The sequence below is a fragment of the Canis aureus genome, chromosome 2 (assembly GCF_053574225.1).
Source record: "Canis aureus isolate CA01 chromosome 2, VMU_Caureus_v.1.0, whole genome shotgun sequence".
NCBI lineage: Eukaryota > Metazoa > Chordata > Mammalia > Carnivora > Canidae > Canis > Canis aureus.
Window position 1 is genome coordinate 26,872,802 of NC_135612.1, and position 23,136 is coordinate 26,895,937.

The 23,136-nt window shown below is 41.8% G+C and overlaps 2 protein-coding genes and 1 long non-coding RNA gene across 20 annotated transcripts in view; 2 read left to right on the forward strand and 1 right to left on the reverse strand.

Moving 5' to 3' along the window:
- MSH3 (mutS homolog 3) overlaps positions 1–2,283 on the reverse strand; it is a 185,272-nt gene extending 182,989 nt beyond the window's left edge. For 4 of the 7 annotated variants that reach the window (XR_013362092.1, XR_013362104.1, XR_013362096.1 and 1 more), the window contains exon 1: positions 2,018–2,281. Coding sequence is in view for 3 of the 7 variants with exons in the window: in XM_077866538.1 (XP_077722664.1) it covers positions 2,018–2,206 (189 nt within the window). In the remaining 4 variants the exon portion in view is untranslated. Of the gene's footprint in view, positions 1–2,017 lie in introns of all 7 variants that reach the window. The other 3 variants (XR_013362106.1, XM_077866524.1, XM_077866521.1) reach the window with 3 other exon arrangements.
- A 109-nt stretch (positions 2,284–2,392) lies between these two features.
- DHFR (dihydrofolate reductase) overlaps positions 2,393–23,136 on the forward strand; it is a 64,895-nt gene continuing 44,151 nt past the window's right edge. For 5 of the 12 annotated variants that reach the window (XM_077866711.1, XM_077866699.1, XM_077866701.1 and 2 more), the window contains exons 1-5: positions 2,393–2,548; positions 2,724–2,773; positions 5,346–5,451; positions 15,298–15,424; positions 19,468–19,583. In XM_077866711.1, the coding sequence (XP_077722837.1) occupies positions 2,463–2,548; positions 2,724–2,773; positions 5,346–5,451; positions 15,298–15,424; positions 19,468–19,583 (485 nt within the window). In that variant the 5' untranslated portion in view covers positions 2,393–2,462. Of the gene's footprint in view, positions 2,549–2,723; positions 2,774–5,345; positions 5,452–15,297; positions 15,425–18,177; positions 18,318–19,467; positions 19,584–23,136 lie in introns of those variants that run through there. The other 7 variants (XR_013362169.1, XR_013362166.1, XR_013362165.1 and 4 more) reach the window with 5 other exon arrangements.
- Positions 2,780–4,862, forward strand: LOC144294787 (uncharacterized). The gene is made up of 2 exons (XR_013362170.1): positions 2,780–4,146; positions 4,184–4,862. It is a non-coding gene; the product is annotated as an uncharacterized LOC144294787 (long non-coding RNA).

Genomic DNA, 23,136 nt, shown 5'->3' on the forward strand with positions numbered 1-23,136 from the left:
CCTCTTCATGGAATCATGTAGTTTCAGAACTCTCCTTACCATCAAGAAAGACAACGTAGAGACTGGAGGCCATGAGCTCCAGCACTTCAAACCCTGCTAACAGAACAAAGGCTGATACCTTTCTTTACTTTATCAGCCTTCATCTATCTCCAATTATAAAACGTGAGTCACCCTGCTTACCTATGCTAAATAAAATACCTTTAAAAAATATGCATCAGGGATCCCTAGGTGGCGCAGCGGTTTGGCGCCTGCCTTTGGCCCAGGGCGCGATCCTGGAGACCCAGGATCGAATCCCACATCAGGCTCCCGGTGCATGGAGCCTGCTTCTCCCTCTGCCTGTGTCTCTGTCTCTCTCTCTCTCTGTGACTATCATAAATAAAAAAAAAAAAAAAAAAAAGAATATAGTAGTTGCTCAAAAAAATCATTTAAAAAAATATGCATCAAAACATACATACATCCATTTAGGAAAGGTGAAATTGGATACATAACTACCACTTTTGAAATATTAGTTGTAATTTAACTGTTTCACCTTGACCCGTGGCTTATGTTCATCACGGAAGATACCACAGGTTAGAAACTATACACCTGCACGAAACCTGTCAAAAATTAAGACCTTCACAAGATACCCTCTAAATAGCAGATGTAAAATAAAATCTTGTGTATTCATGAAAATGTAGACTATCATCAAAAATCAAAAATAGAAGAGAAATCACTGTATGGAAGAAATACAAATGAAGGGAACAAGACTTTGAAGACTTTGGGGGTCCCTGGGTAGCTCAGCGGTTTAGCATCTGGCTTAGGCCCAGGTCGTGACCTCCAGAACCCGGGATCGAGGGGATCCCTGGGTTCAAGGGGATCCCTGGGTGGCGCAGCGGTTTGGCGCCTGCCTTTGGCCCAGGGCGCGATCCTGGAGACCCGGGATGAAATCCCACGTCGGGCTCCCGGTGCATGGAGCCTGCTTCTCCCTCTGCCTGTGTCTCTGCCTCTCTCTGCATCTCTCATGATTAAACAAAATCTTTAAACAAACAGGGCAGCCCGGATGGCTCAGCGGTTTGGTGCCTGCCTTGGGCCCAGGTCGTGACCCCAGGGTCCTGGGATAGAGTCCCGCATCCGGATCCTTGCGTGGAGCCTGCTTCTCCCCCTGCCTCTGTGTCTCTCTCATGAATAATAAAATCTTAAAAAAAAAGAAAAAAAAAAGCCTTTGAAGTAGCTAAACTGTCATCCGGTGGCCAGGAGCAGTCTGCAATCCTTTCCACGTCCTCCGTTCCTAAAACACTGTACCAGGGACCCGCAGTGAGCGCTCACTCTTCCCCCCTCCCTGGGGGCAGGGGTCGAAGCAGAACTACTTCAGTCGTCGGAAGGGAGGCAGGCAACAGAGCATCCAAGGACGGGCCACGCACCTGTGCAGCACCTTGAACTCAGCCCACCCGAACCGCGCAGCGGACCTCGCGGTCTCCGTGCAAGAAGCCACGTCACTGAGGAACCGCGACTGCCTTTACCCGGTCGCTAGAAATACGGAGCACCGCTGCGGCATGCTGAAAACTGGAGGCTTGGACACAATTGTACGTGCAAAGCATATATAAAGGAGGTAGGCGAAGCTCCCTTTCAACCTCCAATCCACATTTTTCTTAAAGGTGCCGAGAGGTAGACTAGAGGTTAAAAGATGCATCGTTTGCCCACAATCCCCTACTCTCGTTAGAACGAAGTCAGGAAACCCGAGGTGCTGAAGAAGCCGCGCGGCCCCGGCCCCACGCACACGGCGGCAAGGGAAACTACAGCGGCTGCACCGCCCCCCGCGGGCCGGCCCGGCGCCTCCCGCCTCCTGCCTCCTCCCCCCGGAGCCCCGCCCCGACCCCCTCAGGCCCGCCCGTTTCCCTGATTCTCGCGCGCTTTCCCCTCGCGTCCCGCTACCTAGCCCCGCCCACAAGCGCTGGCCCCGCCCCATCTCCCCTGCTGGTCCCGCCCCCATCCCCTGCTGGCCCCGCCCCATCCCCGGACCCTCCACGTGCGGCGGCACCTGAGGCGGGAGAGCGGACGCTGGGGGCGCTGCAGAGGCAGAGGCGGGGGCGGCCCCGTCGGCTGCAGCCGTGGCGGACGAGCCGGGTTTCAGGCCTCCCGTAGGCCGGAAGAATCTGCTCAGAACCGCTTGCCTCGCAGGGGCTGGGCTGGCGGCGGCGGCGGCACGGCCACGCTTCCGGCCCGACATGGCGGAACACAGAGCGCCCGCCCGGGGCAGGCCGGAGCCGAGCCGGGAGCGCGAGCCCGCGGCCGGAGCTCCCCGCCGTCCGCGGGCGCGAGCACGCTGCGACCCTGCCGTGCGCGGGGGCGCGGGGGCGCGGGGGCGCGGGGCGGGGCCTCGTCTGCGCGGACCGGACGCGGGGGGCGGGGCGTCGCGGCTTCGCGCCGAGCGGGGCGGGCGGGGGCGCGGCGCGGGCAGCGGCTGCTTGGTGTCCGCCGCCGCCATGGTGCGCACGCTGAACTGCATCGTCGCCGTGTCCCAGAACATGGGCATCGGCAGGAACGGGGACCTGCCCTGGCCCCCGCTCAGGTAGCCGCGGGGCCGGGACGGCCGGGGCGGCCGGGCGGGGGGGAGGGCGCCGCGCCCCTGCTGCCCCGCGAGGCCTCCTCCCGCGGGCCCGCGCTCCCTCCCACGGCTCTGTCGGTCGGTCTGTCCGTCTGTCGCCCGCGGGACGATGGTCTGAGTAACGCTGTTTGACTTGCAGGAATGAATTCAAGTATTTCCAAAGAATGACCACGAACTCCTCCGTGGAAGGTAACGTGGGACTTCCAGGTGGTTGAGGCCCGGGGACCATGTGCCAGGGCACATTCGACTGACCTGAAAGGCCGCCCGTGTTAACCCGGGGCCTCTGGTCTTCCCACGGAGTTGCAGTTCCCAAGATTTGTCACACTCTAAAGTTTAAAAAAAAAAAAAAAAGTAGTTTTGAGATATTACGTGGGCAGGTGTGCAGCGGAGGGCCCGGGCGGGGTCAGCAGCCGGGCAGGCGTGGGCGAGCCGAGCGCGGCCTTGGACCCGGGCCCGCAGGAGCAAGACCCACCACCCCACGAGCGCCGCAGCGCCCCCGGGACCCTCCGTGTGACGCTGAGGACGGCGGGGCGCAGGAAGGGGCCGTCCTCGGCGCAGTGACCGCTCCATAATCCGTGGGCACAGGGACAGTCGAGGAGCGGACAATAGTTTGCAGTTCTTTTTTTTGTTTGTTTTCTATTCATGAGACACAGAGAGAGAGAGAGAGAGAGGCAGAGACACAGGCAGAGGGAGAAGCAGGCGCCATGCAGGGAGCCCGACGTGGGACTCGATCCTGGGTCCCGGGATCAGGCCCTGGGCTGAAGGCGGGCGCTAAACCGCTGAGCCACCCGGGCTGCCCTGCAATTCTTCTGATGATAATTAAGAGGTCTGAGGATTTTGCGGGATATCCAGGGTAACTTAAAGTACAGGGAAACGGATGGATGGAGCCCCTGGAGAGAAGAGGACAACCAAGGCAATGACTGTAGTGGTGGGATACCTGGTTAAAACCTCAGAGACAGGTATTTGGTCGCGGAAGGAAAAGCAGAGTAAAAGGGAAATAATGAGTCAGATAGGAGTTGATGGAGCATAACTTTAGCAGGACAGATACAGGTCCTTGGGCCTGGCACTTGGGTCCCTGGTAGAGACAAGAGAGGAAGGGTTCAAAACTTACAGAATTGACATGAACCACTCTCTAGAATCCAAAATATGGTCTAGTAATGGGAAAAGCATCAAATGCCTGGCCTTTCTGTGTGGGTTTTTTTGTTTTGTTTTGTTTTGTTTTGTTTTTGCCAGTTTTCAGTAAACGATTTCTTAGATGAATGGATAAAAGGGTAACAAGGGTGTGTTGGCTTTTTTTTTTTCTTTTTCTTTCTTTTTTTTCCCCCAGTGTCTACCTATGCTCTTCATTTTTATCATTTCCACCTTAGTTGTTAGGCCACGTCTATACCGTTTGTTTCTCTAGGAATTCTTCACCTAATAGCTCTGTTGTTTTTGATAATTGATATCTCCTTATTGACACCCAAAGCTCTGTCTTTGAAAATGTAATGCCTACTGAATTGGGGGCACCATGAATTACTGGAGTTTTAATTCTTAGAGGAAAAAAATTTTCTTAACATTTGGAGGTAATATTTGTGTTTTTTTTTTTTTTTTTTTTTGGAGGTAATATTTGGTTATAAGTTACAAAGCAAAATATAGAAAAATGCTTAGTCTTACTAAGCATTATTTTGCAAATACAAATAGTTTTTTTTTTTTAAGATTTTATTCATGAGAGACACAGAGAGAGAGAGGCAGACACACAGGCAGAGGAAGAAGCAGGCTCCATGCAGGGCGCCGAGTGTGGGACCCCAGGGTCATGCCCTGGCTGGAAGGCAGCCGTAAACCACTGAGCCACCCAGGCATCCCACATATAGTTTTTTTATTTAAATAAAATCAAGCTGGGATCCCTGGGTGGCGCAGCGGTTTAGCGCCTGCCTTTAGCCCAGGGCGCGATCCTGGAGACCCGGGATCGAATTCCACGTCAGGCTCCCGGTGCATGGAGCCTGCTTCTTCCTCTGCCTGTGTCTCTGCCTGTCTCTCTCACTGTGCCTATCATAAATAAATAAAAAAATTTTTTTTTAAAAATTAAATAAATAAATAAATAAAATCAAGCTAATGGTGATTCTTTAAAACAGAGACATGCACTTCTTTTGATAGCCTGTCAGAACATAGCAAGATTTAGAGAAATGTATATATTCCTTTGACCCAGATATCTCACTTCCAAGATTTTTTCCCTAAGTAACTAAGCCAAAAATAAAATCTATGTGTATAGTTTCTTTAAAAGTATGACTATTAATATAAACCTACAAAGTATACAAATAGGAATAATACTATCATATCAAACAGTTTAACAGGTATTATTAGATGTTCTAAGTTTTCAATACCCACAATAACCGTAGATGTAGGAACTACTCTTATCTGTTTTATGAAAAAGGAAAGTAAGACACAGAAGATTAACATGACTTGTTTAGTAGGTAACCAAATTCATTGAACTTGAGCACTTTGCCCCAGAATCTTGGCTCTTCACTGTTTTTACATGATTGCAGTAGGTTAAGATTTAATACTGGATATGAACTGGATAACACCATAGGGAAAAATAGTTACTATATTCAGGAAATGGGTGATAAATATAAATTTTGGTAAACCTTTTTTAAATTTTAATTTTTAATGCAGATCCACTAGATGTCACTATGACCATCGTGTGTGTGTGTGTGTGTGCGCGCGCGCGCGCATATGAAAATATAAATGTATACTCCCAAAATAGTCTTTTTATATAATTTTCTAGGTAAACAGAATTTGGTGATTATGGGTAGGAAGACATGGTTCTCTATTCCTGAGAAGAATCGACCTTTAAAGGACAGAATTAATATAGTTCTCAGCAGAGACCTCAAGTAAGTACTGTAACCAATTCACCACAGGAAAATCATGTCCCATTTCTTACGGTGGAGGTCAGTGTATGACAAAATAGTATAAGTAGAGCATTATTAATCAAGCTGCCTAATATCATAAAGATGATTTAGTGAAAATGAATAAGCAGTTATTTATCCCACATAAAAATGTACTCAGGGATCCCTGGGTGTCTCAGTGGTTTGGCACCTGCCTTCGGTCCAGGGCATAATCCTGGAGTCCCCGGATCGAGTCCCACATTGGGCTCCCTGCATGGAGCCTGCTTCTCCCTCTGCCTGTGCCCCTCTCTCATGAATAAATAAATAAAATCTTTAATAAAAATTTAAAAATAAAAAAAATAATTTACTCTGCTTAAGGGATTGATTCCACCACTGTGAAAGTTACTGTGTTAAATCTCACTGTGGTAACTGATTTGCCAGTTTTCTTAAACTGTTATTCAGTGGGTTCAAGTAACATTTATACCATATAGTTAGTAACTTTTTTCTAGTTTCAGGTATGTTTTGGGATTTGCTACGATTGAGTGTTTATTCCCTTTCTGAATCCTGTCCTCAATATAATAAGATAAAAATTTTAGGATGGGCTAAAAATCAGTCGTGATCTTGTGTCCTAGTTTACCACAACACCCAAATAATACTTATTTTTTTAAAAGATTTTATTTATTCATGAGAGAGACAGAGAGAGGCAGAGACACAAGGGGAGAAGCAGGCTCCCTGCAGGGAGCCCGATGTGGGATTCGATCCTGGGACACCAGGATCATGCCCTGAGCCGAAGGCAGACGCTTTAATCGCTGAGCTACCCAGGCGTCCCCCAAATAATAATTTATACTTGTCTTCTTTACCCAGTGTCTACAGGTAAAAAATTTGAAAGTATTGAAACCAACCTAGGGATCCTGGAGAGAAAAGAGTGTCTCCACTTGGCCTCAGCTAGGAATTTTCCTATCCTCTAGTCTAACATTGGAGTAGATAGTTACTGGTGCTTGGAAATGCCCTGGGGACTTTATTGCAAGAATTAGCTTACACATTTGTCTGTGCTGGCTAAGCAAGTCCAAAACTCTGTGGGCCAGGCCATCAGGAAGGGAGGGCATGCTGGAACTTTCCATTAGGAGCTGAAACTGCTGTTTACAGGTGGAATTTCATCTTGAGGGAAGCCTCAGATCTGTTCTTAAGGCCTTAGAACTGACTAAATTGTGCCTACCAGATTGAAGTCATCTTATTATCATCTTTAATCACATCTACAAAATACCTTCACAGCAACGCCTAGATTAGTGTCTGAATAGATAAGGACTATAGCCCAACCAGGTGAACACATCAAAGACCACCACATCGTGGGAAGGAAAAAACATTACACACTGTAGGCTAAGGAGGTTCAGGCGTATACAGATTTTCTCCTAAATCTTCTAGAATGGCATAGGTAAAAACATGAAAGTATACCAGAATATTTGCATCAGTTGCTTTTGGGTGATGAGAAATATGTTGATGTGCATCTTGCCATCTGCCTCCATCTTCATACTGTTCTCTTTCTTTTGGTTGCTAGGATATTCTGATTTTCTCTTTTCTTGGTAGAATCCAAATTCACAGGCTGTATTGCCGTTCCCAGAGACTCTTTAGTAACATATTCTTGAATACTACTCAAGTTTATTTATGGCCAACTTGATCTAAAACAAACAAACGAAATCTCAGTGGGGAACATACTCATTTGAGCCAGCAAATCTCCTCAAATGATGAGTCTAATTTCTTCTTTATGACTCCCTTGTGTATATAATTGGGTTTGGTTTTTTTCTTATATATTTGTATATAACATTTGCTGTATTTCACTTTTTTTTTTAAAGATTTTATTTATTCATTCATGAGAGACAGAGAGAGAGGCAAAGACACGGGCTGAGGGAGGAGCAGGCTTCTGCAAGGAGCCTGATTTGGGACTCAGTCCCAGATTCCAGGATCACAACCTGAGCCAAAGGCAGATGCTCAACCACTGAGCCATCCAGGTGTCCCTCACTTGGTTTTTTTTTGTTTTGTTTTGTTTTGTTTTTTGTTTTTTTTTTTTAAAGATTTTATTTATTTATTCATAGAGACAGAGAGAATGAGAGGCAGAGACACAGGCAGAGAGAGAAGGAGGCTCCATGCAGAAAGCCCGACGCGGGACTCGATCCAGGGTCTCCAGGATCACGCCCTGGGCTTTAGGCGGCACTAAACCGCTGCACCACCAGGGCTGCCCCTCACTTGTTTTTTTAAAGTGGAGAGAAAATTTCAAAAGTCTTTATTATCAAGTATTCTAGGGAAATAAGGATACCAGTTACAAAAACATCTTAGAGGTTTTTTTTGTCCCAGGTTCTGGTTCCCTCCTGAGGATCACCCATAACCTGAGCACCTACTGTGTGCCAGACCGTGCTAGATTTACTCATGTAATCATTATTGCTTGTGTAAACTTTTGGAAATACTCAATTTTTCACCACCACTTTCCAATGTAAGAAGAAACTGAATCCTCAAGGTAATTCCAAAATTTGCTGCTAAATACTAATTATTTTGGGTAACTATTTCCTTAAACTCTAGGGAAAAAAAATGTTTTTCCAAAACTAGGCAATCAAGTTGTGGCTTTAAAAGAAATATGCAGCCACATTTGGAAAACAGATTGGCATTTTCTCAAAATGTTAAACATAGAGTTATATCCAGTAATTCCACTCCTTGGTTTATGAAATGAAGGAAAAATGAAAACATGACCACACGAAAACAAAAAGCATCATACATAATAGCCAAAAAATAGAAGCATCCCAAATGTCCATTAACTGATGAATGGATAAACAAAGTAGCATATATCCACGCAGTGGAATATTATTCTGATACGCGAGAGCTTGGTTCTTGTCTCATGGAGTCGAAGAATGAATCTCGTGGACAACAGAGAGTGAGCAAAGCGATAGAAGTTTATTAAGCAGAGATACAGAGAAAGCTGTCAAAAGTGAGAGGGGTCCAGGCAGGGTTGCCACTGAGGGCTTTTATGGTCTTTTATAGGAAGCTGACCAGGGAACTTGGTAAATTTCTTATCAATATCAGAGTGGATTTTTAGAAGAAACATGGTGGACTTGTAACTATCATAATAAGATATTTTTTTTATAAATAAGAGCCCAAACCAGGGGTTTCCTTCTCTCTGGTTAGTATCCCCTCCATATTTCTACATGTGCGATTTCTGTGATTCCTAAGTAGCCATTAAAGGGAAATACTCCCTAACATCTTGGAGCTAAAGAGCAAGGTTTATTTTGTCGGTTTTTACTGTCTTATCTGTTTTCTTGGGATGCGTAGGAGCCTGACTCTCGGGCCTTGCCCCTAACTTGTTCCTACATCAATTCCACAATAAAATGAAGAACTGATGTATGCTACAACATGGATAAAGTTTGAAAAACAGTATGCCAAGTGAAAAAAGCCAGAAGTAAAAGGCCACATAATTCCATATATGTGAAATTTCTGGAATGAACAAATTCTTAGATAAAGTAGATTATTTCCTGGGAGGGGATGAGAGTGAGGAATGACTGCTAATGGATACGGAGTTTCTTTTCTTTCTGTTCTAAAAGTAGGTAGTGGTGATGGTTTTACAACTCTGACTATACTAAAAATGTTTCCAAATTCTGCATATTAAAAGGGTAAATTATATGGTATATGATTTATATCAATAAAATATTTTTAAGGCTTTGGAACGAAAAATTAAATAAATTTTGCCATAATGCTCTAGCTTTGATAGCATCTTTAAGAAATCCAGAATTGGGGCAGCCCCGGTGGCTCAGCGGTTTAGCACCGCCTTCAGCCCAGGGTGTGATCCTGGAGTCCCAAAATCGAGTCCCACGTCGGGCTCCCTGCATGGAGCCTGCTTCTCCCTCTGCCTGTGTCTCTGCCTCTCTCTCTCTGTGTCTCTCATGAATAAATAAATAAAATCTTTAAAAAAAAAAAAAATCCAGAATTGTCTCCATGATATAAGATGTTATAAATTGTTGAGCAGCCGGGTGGCTCAGTGGTTTAGCGCCACCTTCAGCCCAGGGTGTGATCCTGGAGACCCAGGATTGAGTCCCACATCAGGCTCCCTGCATGAAGCCTGCTTCTCCCTCTGCCTGGGTCTCTGCCTGCCCCTCCCTCTCTCTCTCTCTCTCTCTCTCTCTCTCTCTCTCTCTCTCACATAAATAAACAAATAAATACTTTTAAAAATATGTTTTAAATTGTCTCCAGCCCATAAAAGTTATCTGATATTTCATAGTATGATTTTTTATGGTCTCACTATTCTCCACAATAACTGAAGCTTTCTCTCTTCTCTCCCCACCACTCACACACTTAGTATAGCAAAAACTTACTGACCTGGCTTCTAATACCTGCTCTGGTGCCTATTAAGGTTGTGGCCTTGGAAAAAAAAAAAAAAAAAAAAAAAGGTTGTGGCCTTGGGTTTTATTAACTTTAAGCCTTGCTGAACCTCAATTTCCTTATCTACTAAGTGGGATTAATAGAACTTCTTAGGGCGATTTTGAAGATTAATTGAAATTTTATGTATTAAATTTCTGGCACACAGTACACTCTCAATATCAGCTGCTACTCCCAACCTTTGCTATTTCAGCAAAGTTACCTTACTTTATATCTTACAGAAAATACATTAATAGCAGCACAATGAACAGGCTTGTGATTTCTTTGTTACTCTAACATACCACTTTGCTCTTCCCTCAATCTTGAGACAAAAATCCCCTCCTCTCATAATCAGAACCTTCCCCTTGCCCCACCATTTTATTCTAGACTCCCAGTTTCTCCTGTTGTCAAGACCTTGCTCTGCTGTCCTACCATTTACAATTTTAAATCTCACACAGGGACACCTGGGTGGCCCAGCAGTTTGGTGCCTGCCTTTGGCCCAGGTTGTGATCCTGGAGACCCGGGATTGAGTCCCACGTCGGGCTCCCTGCTCTCTGTGTCTCTCAAGAATAAATAAATAAAATCTTTAAAAAAAATAAAAATCTCACCATGGATTAATTTTTTTTTTTTTTTTTTTTTAGATTTTATTTATTTATATATTCATGACAGACACAGAAAGAGAGGCAGAGACACAGAAAGAGGAGAAGCAGGCTCCATGCAAGGAGCCTGATGCGGGACCCGATCCCCAGAATCCAGGATCAGGCCCTGAGCTAAAGGCAGGCTCTCAACCACTGAGCCGCCTAGGCATCCCACACCACAGATTATTTCTGCCTTCAACTTTCTTGGAGCTTTGTGTTAAATAACTTCAGTGACTTAAGTACAAACCTCGGTAATATCTATGATCATCTGTCACTTCTATGTTTTGCACATGTTCTTATCTCCTTTGATACTCTCTGCTAAGGGATCTTTCTCCAAGGAGTATTCATCACCACACCCAGAAGATGCATCACCTCTGCCCATCTAGCATCCTCCACATATCCCCATTGCATGTCCTTTTTACATTATTGCCACTGCTAAGAAATTTTCTACCTACCATTGGTACAGGGAGTGCTTTTCTTTTTATCTCTGTTCCCACCATTTAGCATATCCCCTAGCAAAGCAGGGCTTCAGAAATTTTCACAAAATGAATGGTCAATAGGTGATTTACAAAAATAGGATCATCCTGTTTTGTAACCTGCCTTTTTCCCCCATTTTATATATTAAAAGATTACTTTTTTAAGATTTTATTTATTTGAGCGAACGAGCACAGGGCATGGGTGAGGGACACAAGGACATGGAGAAGCAGGCTCCCTGCTGAGCAGGGAGCTCAGCACAGAGCTCCAATCCCAGGACCTCTGGATCATAACCTGAGCTGAAGGCAGATTGCTTAACTGACTGAGCCACCCAGGCACCCCGAAAGATTAATATCTGTAAATACTTTTAGAGGCTGCATAGAATCAGTTATGACTATGGAGCATACTTGAACCAATTTTAAATAGTTGGAAGTCCCATTTTAAAGACTGAGTTTGGAAAGGTCTTAAATTGAACATTTATTTTGAATTTTGGTTAAGATGTAATTCTAGTCTAGGGTTTATTTTTTTTTTTTTTTAGTAAGCTTTCCCAATAGTCTCTAGGGAAATTGACCCAGAATTTCATCTGTCCCATCATCATTTTTCACATCAGGCATAGTGGAAAAGGATAATATTTATGTGGTACCATGAGGTAATCAAATGAGACTGCTCAAGGCCAGAGGACACCGGTCTTACAGCTCATTTACATTAGACCACACCATCCTGAGGTCTGAGGGGACTAGAATATGACACCTTTATAGCCCATGAGGACCAGTTGAGAATCTATTGTCTATGTAGGAAGTTGCAACTCAGACTCCAACATCACCCTGCTGGAGTTCAGATCCCAGGTCCACCATTTCCTAGCTCTGTCACCACCGGCTATTTACCCCTCAGCCTCCATATCTATAAACAGGAATAAAAAGTACAGACACAGGACTGCTGGTGACGTTAAGTGGTACGATGTATGTAAAGCCCTGTCTGATCCCACTATTGGGGAGAGCAAGTGAATAAATACTAGATATTTTATTTGTACTACAACTATCCATCAAGTAAAAAGCACCCTCTTTTGAATAGGGCTTTTAAGGAGAAAGATGGAGGGGCACAGGGGTGGCTCAAGCATCTGCCTTTGGCTTAGATCGTGTGCCCAGAGTCCTGGGATCAAGCCCGTTAGGCTCCCTGCATAGTGGGGAGTCTGCTCCTCCCCACCTACACCTGCTCATTCTCTCTCTAAAATAAAAAGAATCTTTAAAAGAAAAAGAGGAGAAGGTTGGAAATATCACTGGAGTGCCTGCTCTGTGCGTTATCTTTTCTTAATCCTGCCAACTCTCTGAGAGAATTCAAGACTCTTGAGTTTAGGGATGCCTGGGTGGCTCATCCAGCGGTTGAGCGTCTGCCTTCGGCTCAGAGCATGTGATCCTGGAGTCCTGGGATCGAATCCCACGTTGGGCTCCCTGCAGGATGCCTGCTTCTCCTTTCTGCCTGTGTCTGTGTCTCATGAATAAATAAATAAAATCTTAAAAAAAAAAAAAAAAAAGACTTAAGTTTGAAACAAGGTATCAAGCATGTCCACCTGTTTCCCGACTGTATACAACCATATAACTTTTCTCTTGTCAGGAAATGTAATCTCTGTTAACTTGAGATAAGTATAGGAAGGAAATTTAGCAATGAAATAAGTCACGGTATTAAATGCTTGCTATTCTGTTTACTATGTTAGTTTCTAGGATAGGTGCTTTCACACAGGACAATGAGCTAATGAACTCAAACATTAGCTCAACTTTTTGCTTATTTTTTTCTATTTGTCTTGGATCAAAGATTTCCTGTGAAACTTATTTCTAAACTGCTAAGTAGCAACATTTTGCAGAAGCATTTTCTCCATGTCCTTATAATGACTAAAATCTGAACCAGGGATGCCTGGATGGCTCAGCGGTTGAGCATCTGCTTTCAGCTCAGGTCGTGATCCTAGGGTCCCGGGATCGAGTCCCACATCAGGCTTCTTGCATAGCCTGCTTCTCCCTCTGCCTGTGTCTCTACCTATCTCTCTCTCTCTCTTTCTGTGTCTCTCATGAATAAATTTATTTTTAAAAATCTTTAAAATCTGAAACAAATCCTTTATTTTCCTTTTTCAGACACACAACAAAAGGGCAAAGAAGTAGTCCTTACCTGAAGTCCTTGCACCATTTCAAGCCATTGTTCCACAGTCTACACAAAATGTTTACCCCATTTATTTGAAGTCCACACCAAACATTTATACCACCTTCTAAATGATTTTGCTATAAACCCGCCACCTTCTAGGATGTCTCTTCCAGTTCTCATATGTCAATTCTTAAGTCACTGTTTTCCGTAGTACCCTGACTCCTCTCATTCTTGACTTCAGCATCCTCAATTACTAAAACCACTTTGAGTCTATTTCAGTCATATCTAGACTTTATTAACTAGACTATCTTCTCCCTGAGTTCAAATCTGTTTCTTAATTCTGCCCCTACACAGTCTCCTCCAACTTAGTCACTGCAGCTGCCCTGACATCTTAGAGAATCCCTTGGTTCATTTAATCTCGCCTTGGCCTCCATATATTTTCCAGCTTTTAGTCAAAATATATTCTTTGTACTCTTAACTTCTTTAGAGATGACAAAGCATGAAATAGGTAAAATATCTCTCAGAGAGGTAAGGGAGGAGGCAGCCAAGAGAATGAATAGTCTCTATTAGTTCTAGATTAATCATTGTTATAGCTACAAGTTCAAAGGCAGTTATATAATTTTTTTAAAGCATCAGTCTAAAAACTTGACATTGAATCATAATTTCTCTAATTATAGTAAAAGCCAAGTTCTGTGTGTTTCTTCATTTATAAAGGGCTTCATTCCCAACCCCCCCAAAAAAGACAGTTGTAGAGGTAGGAAGAGCGTAAGCTGAATATTTAACCCTGAAATTAATTAACTCTTCTTTGGTTTTTTTGAAGGGGGGATGCAGGCAGAGAAAGAATCTCAAACAGGTTCCATGCCCAGTGTGGAGCCCAATGCAGGACTCCATCCCACAGCTCTGAGATCATGACCTGCGCCAAACTCAGGAGTCAGACAGACATTCAGATGCTTAACCAATTGAGCCACCCAGCCACCCCTTCTTTGGATTTTTAATTACAAAAACTAACATGCTCATTTATTAATACTTTATCAATTTCTACATTGTTTGAAACATGAAAAGTCTTTTACTCATTCCCCATTCATCTTGTATTAACAGTTTGAAAATCATTCCAGGGGCACCTGGGTGGCCCAGTCAGTTGAGCATCTGACTCCTGATTCCGGCTCAGGTCATGATCTGAGGGTTATGAGATTGAGCCCCGCATTAAGGCTCTGAACTGAGCTTCGAGCCTGCTTAAGATTTTCTCTCCCTCTGCCCATCCCCCTACCGTGGCACTTAGGAGCACACTCCCTCTCTTTTAAAAAAAAGGGGGGGGGAATCATTCCATACTACAGTCATTCAAGCATATTCTCTTAAGAGAGTACAGCAAGAACCTCACAGTAAATATACGTATACTCACCACATAGATTCTATCATTAACGTGTTTTACTATGCATGTTTTACCATCCATCCATACATCAGTTGGTCTTGTTTTATCCTGTATTTCAGAGTAACTTGTAGACATTAGTATGTTTCCCCTTAAATACTTAGCATACATATGATTAACGAGAGTTCAGTATTTCATTAGTTTTACTCCTTTGAGGTAAGTATCATATACAGTGAAGTGTACGAGTCTTTCCTTTTTTTTTTTAAAGATTTTATTCATTTCCTCATGAGAGACACACAAAGAGAGGCGGAGACACAGGCAGAGGGAGAACCAGGCTCCCTGCAGGAAGCCTGATGCTGGACTCGACCCCCGGGGCCCCAGGATTACACCCTGAGCCAAAGGCAGATGCTTAACCACTGAGCCACCCAGGTGTCCCTGAAATGTACAAGTCTTAAATGTACTTTTGCTGTTTTAACAAACGTTTGCACCTATATAACCTCATGTCAAAGAGAACATTACCCTAACCCTTCAAAAGTTCTCTGATGCCTCTTCCCAGTGAATCTTTTACCCTATCTCTCCAGAGACAACTACTCTTCTGATTTTTTTCCACCATAAATATTACAAGATACCAGAAGTGTTCCTGTTTTTCACTCATTGTGGGCAATACATACACACATGGTTTCAATTATTGATCATAGGCCATATGATTTTTAGTTTTTTTGTAGAAAGAATTCATATTTATGACTTTGGTTTTAGAATTACTTATTCCTATTCAGATTAATTGACTAATAAGAACAAGTTTTATAGAAATTATTTGTAATTCTTTTTTTTTTTTTTTTTTTACCTTAGGGAACCTCCACAAGGAGCTCATTTTCTTGCCAAAAGTCTGGATGATGCTTTAAAACTTACTGAGCAACCAGAATTAGTAAATAAAGTGGACATGGTTTGGATAGTGGGAGGCAGTTCTGTTTATAAGGTAAGTAAAATTATAAAGAAATGTTCTACCTCACTCCTTCAGCTTCCCTGCCATCTGAACTTGAAAAAAATTAAGTCATGAGCAAAGGAAGCACGTTATGCCTCCCTATTGTTAGCTAGACATGTCAATTTGCATTACTCATTTTAGATACTCATGAAAAGTAAATAAAAACATAAAAGTTTTTAAGCCTATTCAGTTTATTTTCAATTCAAAATAGTTGATGTTTCTAATTTAAAAACATTTTTTAAAAAAAATAAAAACATTCTAAATCCTTCCCTTTATTTTTTTTTTAATCCTTCCCTTTAGAATCATATTTGCATTGTTTTCTACTCCCTGGATATGCCCTAATATGCCAAATTATTCCCCTTTTATCAAGGATTTATATATGTCCTTACTGAGAAAGGGTTGGGGTTCTCGGTTTCTGTATACTGACTAGATATCTATGAATTTTTTTAAAAAGCAGAAAACTTTCCCTAACAATTTTTATATGAGGGCATGAGAAAAGTATTATTTCATAATATAAGGAAAAGCAGATAAAAGAAAAAACAGTCCTTACTCTTTTTTTTTTTACGCTTATCATGCCATGCATTCATAGGGAATGGTTTCCAGCAGTTTAGGCTCCTTTCCATAGGTTCTCACAAAGTGTGCTTCCCTGGGTGTAACAGACTGGTGCTTCAGTTGAACCCAGATACCTTTCTCCTTGGCTTCTTTCATTTCCTGATCATTTTCTTTCGCACCCTTACAAAGGTATCTCAGCTCTTGAGTGCTTAATATGCTGAATATGTACATTAATTCGCTTGGCAAGAATCTTTCTTGCCCTTATTTTTTTTTTTAAGATTTTATTTCATTTATTCATGAGAGACACAAAGAGGCAGAGACACAGGCAGAGGGAGAGGCAGGCCCAGGCTCACTCCCTGAGCCAAAGGCAGACACTCAACCACTGAGCCACCCAGGTGCCCCAACATTTTGAATGATGTAATACCATGTTCACTTGAAAATATATTTTTTTAAATATTTTTTTTTTTTTTTAAGATTTTATTTATTAATTAATGAGAGAGAGAGAAGCAGAGACACAGGCAGAGGGAGAAGCAGGCTCCATGCAGGGAGCTCGATGTGGGACTCTGGTTCCGGGACTCCAGGATCATGCCCTGGGCTGAAAGCAGATGCTCAACCACTGAGCCACCCAGGCGTTCCTAAAATTAAATTTTTAAATTTTATATATTAAAACACATTATCAAAAAATAATAAAACACATTATTCCTGTTGTTAGCTATACATATTTAACTTAAATTTTTTTTAACTTAAATTTTTATATGTAACTTAATATATATGTAAGTTGTAAGGAAGTAGAAATTACAACTGATAATTTTGCATTACCCACCTGCCTCACATCACAATAGCATGAGGAACATTTAGGCTTATCTTCCCTGGGACCAGCCTGTTTTTGTAAACAAAGTTTCATTGGAACACAGCCATGCCCACCAGTTTAATATTATCTATGGCTGCTGTTACCCACAAAGTAAGAAAAAAACCATATGGTCCACAAAGCCTAACATATTTACCATCTGACCCATTACAGAAAAGGTTTGCTGTATAGCATTTACTTAGATACAGATTTTCAAAGCTTTTTTCAAAGCTTCTATGGCTAGTCTCACTCAGTTTCTTTTTTTTTTTTTAAGATTTTATTTATTTATTCATGAGAAACACAGAGATGTGTGAGAGAGAGGCATAGACACAGGCAGAGGGAGAAGCAGGCTCCATGCAGGGAGCCTGACACGGGACTCGATCCCGGGACTCCAGGATCACCCCCTGGGCCGAAGGCAGGGGCTAAACCGCTGAGCCACCCAGGGTTCCCCAAGTTTCTCTAATTTTTGATACAGTAAAAATTGGCAGAACATTTTTTTGGTTGGGGCAAGAGAATAAATGATTTAATATACGTGGTAGTAAAAAAACAAAAATAAAAAACAAAATTTGTTCTATGCCCTTATTTGGAATTTCAAGGATAATACACACTTAAAATTATGTATATATGTATATATATATGTATATACTTTTTTTTCTATAAGCTATTTGAAAATCAAGGGTTATTGCTTTCTTAGAGATGCAGCTCATGACTTTTTATTAGAATTTTAAGATACTCATTTGAGGGCAGTTTTTTCTTCCCTTTTTTTTTTTTTTTTTTTTTTTTTTAAGATTTTATTTATTTAGGGACACCTGGGTGGCTCAGTGGTTGAGCGTCTGCCTTTAGCTTGGGGCATGGTCCTGGGGTCCTGGGATTGAGTTCCACATCGGGCTCCCCACAGGGAGCCTCCTTCTCTCTCTGCCTATGTCTCTGCCTTTCTCTCTGTGTCCCTCATGAATAAATAAATAAAATCCTTTAAGAAAAAAAAAGAGAGATTTTATTTATTTATTCATGAGAGACACAGAGAGAGAGAGAGAGAGAGAGGCAGAGACATAGGCAGTGGGAGAAGCAGGCTCCATGCAGGAAGCCCGATGCAGAGCTTGATCTCAGGCCTCCAGGATCATGACCAGAGCCACAAGCAGATGTTCAACTGCTGAGCCACCCAGTTGAGCCACCCCGGTGTCCCAAGGGCAGTTTTTCTTTTCTTTTCTTTTCTTTTTTATGGTGAAAAAAATTTAGATTTAGATTGATAGCCAGCTGGACTCAGTTTAGATGATCCCAATTTTGTTGGCAACACCCAAAGCATCACAGTCAGGAGCCAGTCGAACATATGCTTTCTTCTCTCCATCAGGCCTGATCAAGGTGTTGACCTTGGCCACATCAATGACATAGAGCTTCTTCACAGCCTGTTTGATCTGATGCTTATTGGCCTTGACATCCACAATGAACACAAGTGTGTTGTTGTCTTCTATTTTCTTCATGGCTGACTCGGTAGTGTGGGGGAACTCAATGATAGCATAGTGATCAAGCTTGTTGCTCCTGGGGGTGCTCTTTAGAGGATATTTGGGCTGCCTTCAGAGACGCAGGGTCTTGGGTCATCAGAATGTAGGTGACATGTGGATCTTCCTTTTTTGTGTGACTGTGCATGCCTTTCAGCACCGCTTTCTTAGCTTTCAAAGCCTTTGCTTTGGCTTCAGCTTTCAAAGCCTTTGCTTTGGCTTCGGCTTCGGCTTTGGGAGGGGCAGGGGCTTCCTTCTTCTCCTTCGGCCCATCTTTGCAAAAGGAAGGGCAGTTTTTCTATAGAAACTATCAGCAGTACCTAGGCAGTAATTTAAAAAGACATTAACAACATAAGGCCAAATAAAAATCATTAGCAACAAGAGGCTAAGAAAGTAAATTACCTACTGTCATTGTAACTATCTCCTAAGAAGTGGAAGCATTATTTAAATTCTATGCAAATGTACTAAGTGTGCCCTTGGGGTTTTCAATGATGAAAATCTCAAGAAATTATACCATCTTATCCATATATACATATGCAAATTTTTCTTCAAGAACAACTAGATAATTTACAGCTCTTAATTCTTAAACAACTACCAAAGAAAAAAGGAATACTGAATGCTTAAATGAAAAGAGTACGTGTAAGTAAACTAGAGGCCAGAATATGTTTAAATTCCCTCTCGTAATTATTGCTAATGATTAGTCCCATTCTCGAAATAACTAAGACATTGTGGGACCCCCAAGTAAAGAATAGGATATTTAAACAGCCTTCTTTTTGGGCACCTGGGTAACTCAGTTGGTTAAGCGTCTGCCTTCAGCTCAGGTCATGAGCTCAAGGTCCTGGGATTGAGCCCCACATCTGGCTCCCTGCTCAGCAGAGTCTGCTTCTCCCTCTCCCTTTCCCTCTGTCCCTCCTCATGGCTCATGCTTACGCGCACATGCTCTCTCTCTCTCTCAAATAAATAAAATCTTAAAAAAATAAAATCTTTTTAATAAATAGATAAATAAGTAGCATGCTTTGGACGTAAAGATATGTAGCATGTCTTTAATACCTAGTATAAACTGTATAATTAAACAGAAATCTTAAAAGTTTCTATTTTGACAGATAAATTAGGAAATTGATACCTTTTGTGTTTTTTCAAAGGAAGCCATGAACAAACCAGGCCATCTTAGACTATTTGTGACAAGGATTATGCATGAATTTGAAAGTGACACGTTTTTCCCAGAAATTGATTTGGAGAAATATAAACTTCTGCCAGAGTAAGTAAAATGCTACTAATATGTCTGAAGCATTTTGGATTTCCTACTTAAGAATTATAGAAGGAGGGATGCCTGGGCGGCTCAGTGGTTGAGCATCTGCCTTTGGCTCGGGGCGGGATCCTGGAGTCCCAGGATCAAGTCCCGCATCAGGCTCCCTGCATGGAGCCTGCTTCTCCCTCTGCCTTTGTCTCTTTTGTCTCTGCCTCTCTCTCTGTGTGTCTCTCATGAAGAAATAAATAAAATCTTTAAAAAAAAAAAAAAAAAAGTATATCTCTTCAGATTAAATTTGGATTAGTTATGTGTTGTATAGACAAATAGTTTAGGAATTTTAGTAAATCTTGATTTAACAAACTTGGGAATGTTTAAGTTTTGGGGTTTTTTTAATATTTACTTATTCATGACAGAGAGAGAGAGAGACAGGCAGAGGAGAAGCAGGCTCCATGCAGGGAGCTTGACGTGGGACTCGATCCTGGGTCTCCAGGATTACACCCCAAGCTGAAGGGACGGGGGGACGCTAAACTGCTGAGCCACCGGGGCTGCCCGGGAATGTTTAAGTTTTAATCATCTTACTGACAACTAAGAGTAGTCATTAGCTCATTCTACAAGATCTGTGCTTAGCATCAGACATTTGTCTTAGGCACTAGGGAAACAGTGCTTACCAAGGCAGAGGTACTGCTCTCTAAGATTAGATTTTTTTGTAGTAGAGCAGGAGGGTAGCAAATGATAGATAAACATCAAGAGAGTTGCTATATGGAGAACTGAAATACTGTGATGTGGTAAATACTGTATTGTCTGAGAAGTCCTCTCTGAAGAGTAGTATCTACGCTGAGATCTAAATAGCAAGAAGCCAGCCATGCAAACAGCAGAGAAGACCATTCTTGAAACCAGAAATAGTGTAGACACCAGAGGGCGGGAACCAGCGTGGTATTCTCCCTGAGGCTGAAAGCCACTGTGAGCCTTGTAAGCAAGGGGGAAGCCAGAAGGAGTCAGATCAGGGGCAGGTTTAGAGGTTTTGAATAGAGAGTAATATTGTTCCAGCTGTTTGTGGAGAACAGACTTGGGATGGAAGAAGGATGGCAAGAGTGAAGCTGGGAGAGCAGTTAGCTGTGAGAATTGAAGAGAAAGAATAAGAGATTTGGATAGTGGTAGAGATCGAAAGAAGAGGTTATATTTGTTTTATATGGGGTTGTGATTTTTAACATGAAACTGCCTGATTTTGAAGACTCCTAGCATTTTAGTTTAAAGGCACTTTTTTATATTTCAATTAAAAAAATTAAAAAGGACTTTTCAGCTGTTAGCTATGAAGAGTAAAAGATTAACCGTATCCACACTTTCAGATTAGGTTTTAACACATTCTTTCAGATATTCTCAATTGAATCCAGTCATTGTTCTTTGAGTGTGAGTTTGTTTTGGAAAGTACCTCCTAAAAGGACATTCAGAACCAAGTCTGAATAAGTGGATGGCCAAGCTTTAAAGTAAGAGTCTATAGAGTAGTCTGGGGTTTTTTTTGTCGTTTTTTTTTTTAAGATTTTATTTATTTCTTCATGAGAGTCACAGACAGAGGGGCAGAGACACAGTCAGCGGGAGAAGCAGGCTCTCCCTATGGGGAGATCAATGTGGGATTCCATCCCAAGACCTGGGGATCATGACCTGAGCCACCCAAGTGTCCTTATAGAGTAATAGTCTTAAATCTAATGAAGTGTGTGTTTTCCTTGGCTTTTAACTAGTTCTAAAGAAAACTGAAATTTTTAAAAACTCTAAAAGTTCTCTTAAAAGCTGAAGTGTACAGGGTTTTGCTTAGTCCCCAAAGGTGACCACATAGAAAAATCACACTTAGTGATTTTATATGTATTTATAAGATCAGTTGTGTTTCTTTGTCACATCTTACATATTTTTCTCTTGTATTGCTTAGGTTGCTGATTCTCACATTATATGAATATTGATAGCTGCTGTCACATTTCTGTCTTTCTCTTTGCTCGTAAGAGAAAGATTACTGTGTGAATTTATCTTTCCAAATCCTGTTGCTCTCCATCAGACCTCTTTCCAAAACTGACCCTCTAGGATCTTTGATAACTTAAAATATTTCTGGCTCTCCGGCTCTTAGAACTGAAAATCTTTACTGAGTAATGATTCATACATCATACCCATTAAAAGTATATAATTCAGTCGTTTTAGTATATTCACAGAGTTGTGCAGCCATTACTACAAGGATCCATTTGAAGAATTTTGCTATATAAGCAGTATTTATTTTTCTAAACTGCGAGCATGTGGTATCTTTCTACTTATTTAGGTCTTCCTTAATTTCTTCACCAGTGCTTTTTTTTTGTAACTTTCACTATACAAGTATTACACTTCATTATTAAGTTTATTCTTACGCATTTTATTCTTGTTGATGCTATTATAAATGGAGCTGTGTTCATCATTTTATCTCCAAACTGTTCATTGGTAATACATAGATATACAATTGATTTTTGTTTATTGATCCTGTTATCGTGCAACTGTGCTGAACTCATTTATTCTAATGTTAGTAAATTCCTTAGGATTTTCTATATGCAGGATATATCATTTACAAACAGAGGTAGTTTTACTTCTTCCTAATCTGCATTTTTAAAATTTCATTTTCCTACCTAATTGCTCTGGTTAGAACCTCCAGTGCAATTATGAATGGAAGTGACAAGGTTAAGACATACATACTTGTCTTGCTTCTGTTCCTAAGGGAAGCATTCAGTCTTCACCATTCAGTATATTAGCTGTGGGTTTTTCATACATGCCGTTTATTACACTGAGGAAGATCTCTTCTATTTCTACCTCACTGAGAATTTTTATCACAAGGAAGTATTGGATTTTGTCAGATGCTTTTTCTGAGTCTATGGAGATAATCACGTGGTCTTTGTCTTTAAAAGGCTATTGATACGGTGTATTAACATTGATTGATTTTCATGTTAAACTATTCTTATATTTCTGGGATAAATCCACTTGGTAATAATGTTCAGTCCTTTCTTTATGTTCCTGGATTCAGTTTGCTAATATTTTGTTGAGGGTTTTTACATTTATATTCATAGTGGATTTTGGTCTGTAGTTTGCTTTTCCTGTAATGTCTTCACCTGGTTTTGGTGTCCGGTGAATGCTGGCTTTACAGGGTGTTGGGAAATGGTCTCTTTCCTCTTCTGTTTTTTTGGAAGAGGTTGTGAAGGGTTGGTGAATCCCAAGGACATGACCTGAGCCAAGACCAAGAGTTGGATACTTAACCAACTCTGCCATCCCAGGTGCCCCTAGAAAATGTTAATTGTGGGTAGATTCAGATAGGAAATTGCTATCCAAAGCCAAAATCCAAGGAAATTGCTCCAAAATAGACTTTCTAAACAAGGCTATGAAAGAAAATGAAAAGTCTTTTTTCATTGTATCATTTGATGGTTATCTTACTTCTAAGCCTGTACCAACAAAATAACAGCCTCTTTAACGTGGTGTGGAAGGAATCCCCTCTTAAGGGGAAATCTAGAGTTGGTCAGTTTTTCATCAAGTAGAGAAAAGGGAAACCCTGGAAATTTGTAAT